General features: G+C 36.5%; 1 protein-coding gene across 1 annotated transcript in view; it reads right to left on the bottom strand.

Moving 5' to 3' along the window:
• Window positions 1-403: 403 nt before the first annotated feature.
• LOC119472549 overlaps window positions 404-10,401 on the bottom strand; it is an 88,997-nt gene continuing 78,999 nt past the window's right edge. The window contains exons 3-4 of the mRNA XM_037741713.1: window positions 7,092-7,180; window positions 404-709 (exon numbers count right to left, since the gene is read on the bottom strand). Of these exons, the coding sequence (XP_037597641.1) occupies window positions 606-709; window positions 7,092-7,180 (193 nt within the window). The 3' untranslated portion in view covers window positions 404-605. The remainder of the gene's footprint in view (window positions 710-7,091; window positions 7,181-10,401) is intronic.

Raw genomic sequence — 10,401 nt, 5'->3', positions numbered from 1 at the left:
TTGCTTTCATATCACTGTAACATTGGAAAATTAAGTCAAAGCATTGTAAGTTGAAGACTCTCTGTCTGTATATATGAGCGAGCGTGTGTGTGTGTGTGTGTTTGTATACACTATGTACCAGGCTGTGTTCTAAGTGTGTCACATAAGCTCATTTAATTTTCTTTAATTGTCTCAAATTTTCAGATGAGAAAACTGAAGTAGAAACAGAGAAAATAACTTGTGTAATGTGACACTTGTTTTCAGTGGTAGAGCTAGGATTCAAACCCAGATCTTCTGTCTCCATAATGTGTTTGTAACCACTATTTCCGTTGTTCTATATAAATCAATTGACAAATGGCTTTCTTTCCTTTTCCAGGTTTTTATTTTGCTTTGTTTTTAAGAGAAATCAATTAGAGATAGTGTTTCATTTCCTTTGTTTTTTAGCAGAAAGCATGTGGGTCACAGTGAGATAATCTAAGTCTATGCTACAAAACAAAAATCATTAGTTTATCACATAAAAATACATGATGACATTACCAAAACTTCTCTTTTCCTCTCACACTCTCTATATAATATGTAGGGTGCTAATGACATCAATAGAACATAAATTTTAGTATTTTGCCTGCTTAAACTATGGGGTTGGTTTTTTTAAAAAGAAAAAATTTAATGTGCTCTTCTCTTTTGTACTTTTCTGCAGATGATCTCTTTCCAGTAGAATCAAGGCAGCCATCTGCAGGAAGGAGAAGAGAGAGATAAATAGAAAAAGAGAAATAAGAAATAAAAGCTTTAATAACAGAAATGCATGGAGAAAGAGTTTCAGCTGATGATCTCTAAAATAAAATTTTAATTTCAAAATATGTTTAAAAGCTATTTCCAAGTCTTAAAGTAGGTTTGAAATGAATATACTAGTAGAAAAAGATGAGTTTATTAATTCTTATATTTTCTCTCTTGACTTTTTAAGAGACAGGCCTGCCCATTTGGCCATGTAACTTAATATAAGGGACATCTTTCTAGGAGGATTAGGAATAAATCATCCACTTCTCATACAAATGAATTGTGAGATGAAGGAGAAAGTGCAAGAGAAAGCAGGTATTCAGACATGTCCTCTTACTTCCCCTTTGGACAAGATTAGAAATATTACATTAACTGAGAAACATGCATTAAGACATTTAAAAAAATTATACAGTCTGTAGTATTATATAGAATATTGAAATATAGGTTATATAGATGTCATTAGCCACCTAAACTATCTGGAATTTCCATCCAGTGTCTTCTCTAAAAAGAAATGAAATTATGCCAATATTAAGACGACCCCAACAAAGAAATCTTGGTAGCACTGCATAGAAGTAGAGAAAATACCTGAGCTAATACCTTGCAATTGTTCTGAGCTGTTGCATATCATAGAAAGTACTCAAGATTTCCTTTAACTTTGGATAGAGACAAAGAAAACAGCCAAATTGATACTTAGACATCTACATGTGGGCCTATGTGGTGACAATCAAAAGTAAATCCACAACACAGATTATGGTGCAGCTATTATAGGCCAAGAGCAGAACGGAGACTTTGACATAGAATTGGAAAGGTCCATAGGACAAGCAAAAGGTGAAATGAAACTTGGTTCACCCAAGGAAAAACACTAAGTCTCGATCAAGCTAAGAGGCTAGATTATAAGTTATACTGGTGGCAGGATTCAATAACATAGGCTGAAGGAATGTTCAAGAATGACACCACTTGGACTCAAAAGGACCTAGTCCACAGAGATTAGACCAATGAATCCCAGCCAAATCTAAGGAAGACTCAAAGAATTCCAAGTCAGAAGCGGCTGGTTACCTTTCTACTAATAATCCTAGACTCCATCATGAGGAAGAAGGTCTGACTCCAAGATCACAAGAAAAAATGAGTATTTACCAGATTATACCAATCAGAAACAAAACATACTCCTAAAAAAATGAATTAAATTATTGCAGTAGACTAACCTTATATATTTGAATAAAATATAAGAGTTTTTAAAAAATTCAACACCCAGTAAATGTAGGAGTACATAGTAAAAATCAGATAAGATCTAGAAGTATAAGTTCTAAATGACTCTGCATTTTCTTATCATATGTGAATATAGCAAAATTAAGTATGAAAATAAAAATACAACTAACAGAAAATTTTGGATTTCATCAAAAGCAATGCTTATAGGAAAATTTACAGCATTGAATGCATGCATTGGAAGAGAATAAATATCTAAAATCAGTAATCTAAGCTTCCACATAAAGAAGCTAGAAAAAGAGAAGCAAATTAAATCTAAAGAAAGTAGAGGGAAATATCAAAAATTAGAGCAAAAATCAATAAAAACTAAAAGAGAAAATCAGCAAAACAAAACTTTTTGTTTGGTTCTTTGAAAAATAGGAATAAAATTGATAAATTCTAGCTAGCCTAGGCAAGAAAAAAGAAAACACCAATTACTAATTTCAGAAATAAATGATGGACAATTATTACTTATACCATGGATATAGCAAGGATATAAAAAAATATTATGAGCAACTCTGAGCCCACAAATTTGATAACTTAGATATAATGGACCAATTCCCGGGCAGAGAAAATCTATCAAAACTTACAGAAGAAAAAATTAAAAAACTGAATGTTCTGTATCTATTAACGAAGTTGAATCAACCATTAGTAATCTTCCAAAACAAAAATCACCAGGTTTAGATGGTTTCACCTGTTTGGTGAATTCTACCAAACATTCAAGGAAGAAATAACACCAGTTCTCTAAAATATCTTCCAAAAAGAACACAAGCAGAGGAAACTTCCTAACTCATTCTATGAGACCAGCATTATTCTGACACTAAAACCAGACAAAGACATTGCAAGAAAGGAAAATTGTAGAGCATTAACTCTCATGAACATAGGTACAAAATTTGTCAAATATTAATACATCAAATCCAACAATATGTAAAAATAATCATACACTACAAACGAGTGGGATTTATTCCATATATTCAAGGCCAGTTCAACATTTGAAAATCAATTACTGCAATCTACCTTAACAGGCTAGAGAAGAAAAATCCTGTTGTAATCTTATTAATACATGTAGAACATGTTCCAACATATAAAGGAGCTCAATAATGTGTACATATGGACATGAAAAGAATTGTAGACACTGGAGACTCAGAATGATGGGAGAAGAATGAAGGATGAGAAATTGTCTAACAGGTACAATGTACACTATGCAGGTGACAGTTACACTAATAGCCTAGACTTCAGCATTACACAATATAATCATGTTAGAAAAAAATACACTTGTACCCCATAAATCCATTTCAAATATTTTAAATACATGCAGAAAAATCATTTTTGAAGGCCAACAATCATTCACGATTTTTTAGTCTTAGCAAAATAGAAATAGAGGATAACTTCCTCAACTTGATAAGGAACATACACAGATGCACACACAAAAAACTATGGCTAACAGCACAGTGGTAAGAAATTAATTGTTTTCTTCCAAAGATAGGAACAAAACAAGTAAGTCTTCTCTCACTAGTCTTACGAAACATGAGACTGGAAGTTCTAGCTAAACTCACACAAGGAAAAACAGATAAATGGAGTAGGACTATATTTCTTGAGAGAGAAGGGTAATTACAAAGTTCTCCCCAAGATAATCAACTCATGACTGAAGTGTTAAATATAGTCCAGGCATAAGAGAAGCTTTTATTCTATAGGGGTTTTTTCTGTTTGCTTTTTGGTTTCATTTGTTTTTTGTTTTGTTTTGTTTTGTTTTTTTGTTTTGTTTTGTTTTTTTTGTGATGGAGTCTCACTCTGTTAGCCCAGGCTGGAGTGCAGTGGCCCCATCTCAGCTCACTGCACTCTCCGCCTCTTGGGCTTAAGCAATTCTCCTGCCTCAGCCTCCTGAGTAGCTGGAACTACAGGTGCCTGCCGCTATGCCCAGGTAATTTTTTGTATTTTTGGCAAACAAGGAATTTCACTGTGTTAGCCAGGATAGTCTCTATCTTCTGACCTCATGATCCACCCACCCTGGCCTCCCAAAGTGCTGGGATAACAGGCATGAGCCACCACGCTTGCCCAAGAGAATCTTGATAACAGCTTTAGTGTATGGGCTTGGAGTCATCTTTAACTTTTCCTGCCATCTTATATGTCGTGAGTCACAAAGTCCTGTCCATGCTTCCTCAGTGAGACTCACTTCTTGGTTCTCACTGCCACGTTCATCATCAAATTTCATGTAGACTTTTAGCTCAGTGGCTCACAACCATTCTTACACAATACAATCATAGATTTAGTGCTATGCCCAGAGATCAGTATTTTTTAAAGTTTCCAAGGTAATTTTAACAAGAAGTCAAAGTTAAGAAACAGTGTTCAAATTGACTTCTACGCTTTTATTCCCTATTTTCTTTAAGCCAACTTATCTTTCTAGAACACAAATTTTAAATATAATTATTCTGTTTACAACACTTCAGTTACTTTCCATAGCCAGAAAAATTTCAAATTCTGTAGGATTACATTTAAAGTCCATCAAGCCTCTGAATCTAATCAACATTTTCAATTTAATGTACTACTACACAGGCTAGGGCTCTGTCAGACTGGAACATTCACCATTGCTGGAAGAGGCCATTCATTTTCATGCCTAGTCTATACCACTGATTCTCATATTTTGGTATGCATATGTAAAATATGGAGAAGAACTTACTTAAAATGCAAAATCCAAGTCCATGTACAGTATCGTGGCCCAAAAATAGCCCAAAGAAACTTCATCCTACAAAGCAACCAGATCCATGATAAAACCTAGTTTTCTATACATGGCAAGATCACAACAGATGTAAGAGAAATTACCAAGGCCATCCTTTTATGGGGGAAAATTCTGTTTGCTAAACTTGGATTGTGTTCAAATGAGAACTGAGTAGCTTTCTGAAGTTAAATGCCAATTTTAGCATTTTTTATTAGGTAAGTCTTGAGCAAGACTTAAGGAAGCAGTACTGAACCCAGGGTCCTTGTGTTAGAGACAGTATCTAGAGAAAAGTTTAAGTAGTTTCAGGCTAATATTTCCCTTGCATCAGGAAACAATCTTGAGCTAACTTCAAGGAAGGGAACTTGAAACTTAGATTCCTATATTTTAGAAGGACTCTAGGAAAAAAGCTAGAGTGATCTCAGGTTAGTAATCTTCTCCTAAATAATGAAATGCTTATTTAATGAAGGAAAGAAGAGGTTGGTACTATGAAGAATCTTAGGTTTCAATGGTAGAGAGATGAATACAATCTGCTCTACTAGGAGACGCTGAACATTTACAACATGTTATGGTTGCACAGAGGTACCCAAGATTCTCAAAAATTAAGATCAAACAAACATGAGTTCTTAATCAAAGATCCCCAGACATGAGAAAAAAGAACCATCATGAGTGAGTCTGCAGAAACAACAAATAACTGATTTATTTCAAAAGATTTCAGATATTGACATTATAAGAATCAGAATCTGAAATTTCTACAAATGAAATGTTTAAGAAAATAGAAGATGCAATCACAAAATTGCAGGAGAGTAATAAAAACATGAGCATAGACTTGAAAGGGGGGCAAATTGAAATTTTAGAAATAGAAAATATAATTTTGTAGTTAAAAACCCAAATGACATGTTTTATAGCATATTAGATAAGCTAAAGTGATAATTAGCGAGTGCAAGGATAGATCAGAAGAAATTGCCTAGAATGCAACACAGAGAAACATAATATGAAAAATATGAATGAAGTATTTTAAATATGGATAGAATGAGACTACATCACATATCTAATTGAAATCCTAGAAAAAGACAGAGAATGGATGAGGGGCAATTTACAGAGATAACAGCTGAGACTTCTCATAAATTGATGAAAAATATGAATCTGCCAGAAGTTCATCAACAGGTGTAAGGATAAAAAAATTGTGTGACTGGGAGTGGTGGTTCATGCCTATAATCCCAGCACTTTGGGAGGCTGTGGAAGGCGGATCACGAGGTCAAGAGATCGAGACCATCCTGGCCAACATGGTGAAACCCAGTTCTACTAAAAATGCAAAAATTAGCTGGATGTGGTGGTGCGTGCCTGTAGTCCCAGCTACTCAGGAAGCTGACATAGGAGAATCGCTTGAACCCAGGAGGTGGAGGTTGCAGTGAGTCAGGATCACACCACCACACTCCTGCCTGGAGACAGAGCAAGACTCCATCTCAAAAAAAAAAAGTGCTAAGTTCACACTATTTATTTGTAGTGAAAATAAATGAATTACACAAATCAACATAAACAATTCTGAGAAAACTAATGTTGAATTTTTAAAAACAAATAGCAGATGATATACATAATTATTTCATTGTTATAAAGCTCAGGACAGGAAAAACCAAATAGGGATACACATATTCTGATAAAACAACTTTTTTTAAAAAAAAAAGGAAGAAGGACTTGTAGCTCATGGAGGAAGATGGAAGTTGCTGCTGAGAGGGCTTGCGGGTAGGCTGGGAGCTGACATGATGAACTTGGAGAAAGACTTCAGACCAATCGCACCCCACATCACGTGAGTCCTCAATGACAAGCTGTACAAAAAGGAGAAGGTAGCACTACTAGAGATCTAAAAGGTCATCTGGGATTTCATGGCCAAGAACACACAGCAGATCACCTCTGCCCAGGAGTTTGCCCTGCCTTAGCCTCCCCATAGCTAGAAGAGGTCCATTTATTTGATCAACAGCTCTATGCCACTGAACAAGAACTCGGGGTTCTACATGAAGAAGTTGATTGATCTAATAATGCTGACCTGCTTCAATGACACAGAACAGTGGACTGTAACACTAAACTGGAGCTTAGTATGCCTACAACTTCATCAAGGTGTCCCCAGGCACCGTGCTGCCTCACTCAACATTCTCTTTGATGGACTAAATTCCCTGCTAATCACACACAATACGAAAAGCAAATCAGAGTTCCTACACTTCCTTTTTTAAAAGACATTGTGATTGAGAAAAAGAAGGTTGACTTAGTAGGTTCCAATCTTTTGTTGCCGGATAGGATTTGATCCAACAACCAGTAGTCCTGCCAGTTCATCATCTCTTGGGTCCTGGTTCTGGAGCCTGTGCCAGATTTTAACCTGCTGGATTACCTGCCAGAGATCCTAGATGAACTCTTCCAAATTCTGGGAAACAAAGACGAAGAAATTCCAAAACTGTGTGAGGTGGTGTTTGGATAATTCTGGAAAGAAATTAGAAAGAACCTCATGTTGAGATGATCAGCATCCTGGTGATGCACTGCCAGATCACAGATAATCTGATCCAGCTGGCAGCCATGTGCTAAATGCTAGAGTTCATTTAACACTGGCAGTACCGTGCTGCCCCACTCTTCTGGCATCCTGACTGCGATCTTGACTGTTTGTCCTGCAAGGCGCTTAAGAAAAGCATCAAGGAGTGGCTAATGTGTGCCGCCAGAACTTGATGAAGCTGGCTCCTGTCAAGCAGGATGGAGCTGGACAAGTCAAAGCCATTGCAGAGACAGAACCCAACCCCAATAATTCCCTAGGAAAAGAAGAAGACACAGACAGTGGAGGTCCACACGATTCTTGTACTCTAGTTTCAGTAAAAGCATTTGTGTCTTCATTGCAGCTAGCACTGAAAGGGTCCCAGTGTTTTGTATAATCCCTTCACCACCATGCGGTTGTGCAAGTTCTGAATATCACCTCTGTGACATGGACATTGGGATAATGATCAAAATTGCCATTCTGAACTAGGTCTATCATCTCTACCACAAGACTTCCTGGAAGATGCTCCAGTAGACAGACAGCCTCTTCCCCATTTTGAGGTAGTAAAAGTTAGAATTTCAATATATGAAATATTTGAGGTTACACAATTCAGCCCACAGTAAATGACTATGAACACTTTTAAAGGTGTGAATACATTTAATCAAATAGACCCTATCAATTGTAAATAATATTTCTACTCAGATTCAGGACAGGAATATAATTCCAAAATGTGGGGAGGCCTCAAATAAAGCAAAGTTGCTCCTATAGTATTTTCATTTAAAGGAATGTGTAGAAAGTAATTCCAAGAAACTTCCCTATTTTGAAAATGGAGATGAGGTCTATACTGGGTACTTGTTGTGGTGTGTATTTGCATAGAGCATATTTGAGGGCAAAATATCTTTATCATACTTGTAACTTGGTAGGAAATCTTGCAGAAACACTGCTTAGTTTATACCTCTATTCTGAGGAACAGAATAATCATGTATCCTAATGTTTATATTAATTTATCCTGTATACATAATATACTTTATTAATATGTTATTGTTTTCACAGATGAAACATTTTTTATCAACTTCTCCAATCTTTCTTCTGTCGTATTTTGAAATGCTGTTTTCAATCAGGCAATAAACTGAAAGGCAATTTAAGAAACTAACCACAGCTCTCTTAGAAAGCTACAGTGGCTTTCAGCTTCCTTTTGTTTCTCATATGAAACTCTAAATATTTGCTACAAGGTTTGGAAAATTCAAACTCACCTGCAAAGATTATTGTTTCCTTTGCTTGATGATTCACAATCAAATTCCTACTGTTGATTTTTGGTTCAACTGTTGCTACCAACCAAAACCTTTTTTCCACAAGCTAAACATTTTCTGTTCACCAAAACTCATTTCTAAAACTTGCCCACAACATAATTTCCTTTTTTTCTAAACAAAACAATGAAAAAACAAATTTGTTTCATCAAAAACAATCCAACAAATGCCAGCATTTAGGTATGTTTTAAGACCTCCTAGTAGAAATGTTTGTCCAGGTCTCATCTGTCTTTTCAAAAATGTAATACTTGTTAAAGTAAAGTAGCTGCCTGGCTTGCGTTTGTAAATCAATGAAACATTTTCTACTATTCAAAATATTTTATTTTAATGAAAATTATTATAATACACCTATCATATGTAGTTCAATTTTTTTTTTTGAAATGACAGAATACTGCATATTCTTCACAAACATTGTTAGAGAGAATGAAAGGGGAAGTGCTACACACTTTTAAACAACCAGATCCCGTGAGAATTCACTCGCTGTCACAAGAGCGGCAAGGGGAAAATCTGCCCCCATGATCCAGTCACCCTTCACTGGCCCCTCCTCCAACACTGGAGATTAAAATTTGACATGAAAATTGGGCACGGACACACATACAAACTATATCAATGTAGAAACAGATTTGGCTTGTTCTGGAGACAGCCAGGCTGAAGGTGTAGCAAATCGATGGTGCACAGGCAAAAGGCCAGGATGGAAGGTGGGTAGAAAAGAAGACAAAGAAAAAGTGGAATAAGTAGAAGAGGGGAGAAGAAGGGGAAGAAGAAACAGTGGAAGAAAAGGGTGAGAAAGTAAAGAAAAACAAAAATAAGAACAAGAATGAAAACAAGAGAAAAGAAAGGGCAAAATAAAAGAAAAAAAGTCCAAGATAAATAAACTCATTCTGTTGGCAGAATGAGTTCTGCTAAATCTACCTACCTCCATCAGAATTGTGCCATTTGATCTATTAAGACTTTCTTGGATAATGTAGACTTACATGAGAAATTATAGAAGTTGATTATTCAGTCTCTGAAAAGTTAAAGAACAAAAAACTAGATTCAAAAATGGAATTCTAAACAAGGAAATGTTTAGAGTGATGTTTCCTCCCTCACATAGTGTTGGATATGTTCATTATTCTGGCTGTGGTGATAGTTCCATGGATGCAGGCCTATGTTAAAACTTATTAAATCGGCCGGGCAAGGTGGCTCATGTCTGCAACTCCAGCATTTTGGGAGGCCAAGGTGGGCAGATCATGAATTCAGGAGATCTATGCCATCCTGGCCAACATGGTGAAACCCTGTCTTTACTAAAAATCTAAAAATTAGACTACATGGTGGCATGCACCTGTAGTCCCAGTTATTGGGAGGCTGAGGCAGGAGAATCACTTGAACCTGGGAGGCTGAGGTTGCAGAGAGTGGAGATCATGCCACTGTGCTTCAGCCTGGTGACAGAGTGAGCTCCGTCCAAAACAAAACAAAACAAAACTCAAAAACCTTATTAAATCAACCAGGGTAAGTATCTGTCAATTGTGTATCAATTACAACTCAATAATGCTGGAATTTTTTTTTTAATGTTATCCAGCTAAAGTTGTCTTTAAAATCCTCAACTCAGGGTGCAGTGGCTCACGTCTGTGGTCCCAGCGTTTTGGGAGGCCATGGCAGGCAGATCACGAGGTCAGGAGATCAAGACCATCTTGGCTAACACCGTGAAACCCCCATCTCTACTAAAAATACAAAAAATTAGCTGGGCATGGTGGCCCGCACCTGTAGTCTCAGGTACTTGGGAGGCTGAGCCATAATAATGGCTTGAACCCAGGAGGTGGAGGTTGCAGTGAGCTGAGCAAGATCAGCCACTGTACTCCAGCCTGGGCAACAGAGCAAGATCCATCTCAAAA

This window comes from Cebus imitator, unplaced genomic scaffold, assembly GCF_001604975.1.
Source record: "Cebus imitator isolate Cc_AM_T3 unplaced genomic scaffold, Cebus_imitator-1.0 Scaffold104, whole genome shotgun sequence".
Lineage (NCBI taxonomy): Eukaryota > Metazoa > Chordata > Mammalia > Primates > Cebidae > Cebus > Cebus imitator.
The sequence above is the reverse complement of the archived record's forward strand: the minus strand, read 5'-3'. Positions and strand labels throughout refer to the sequence as shown.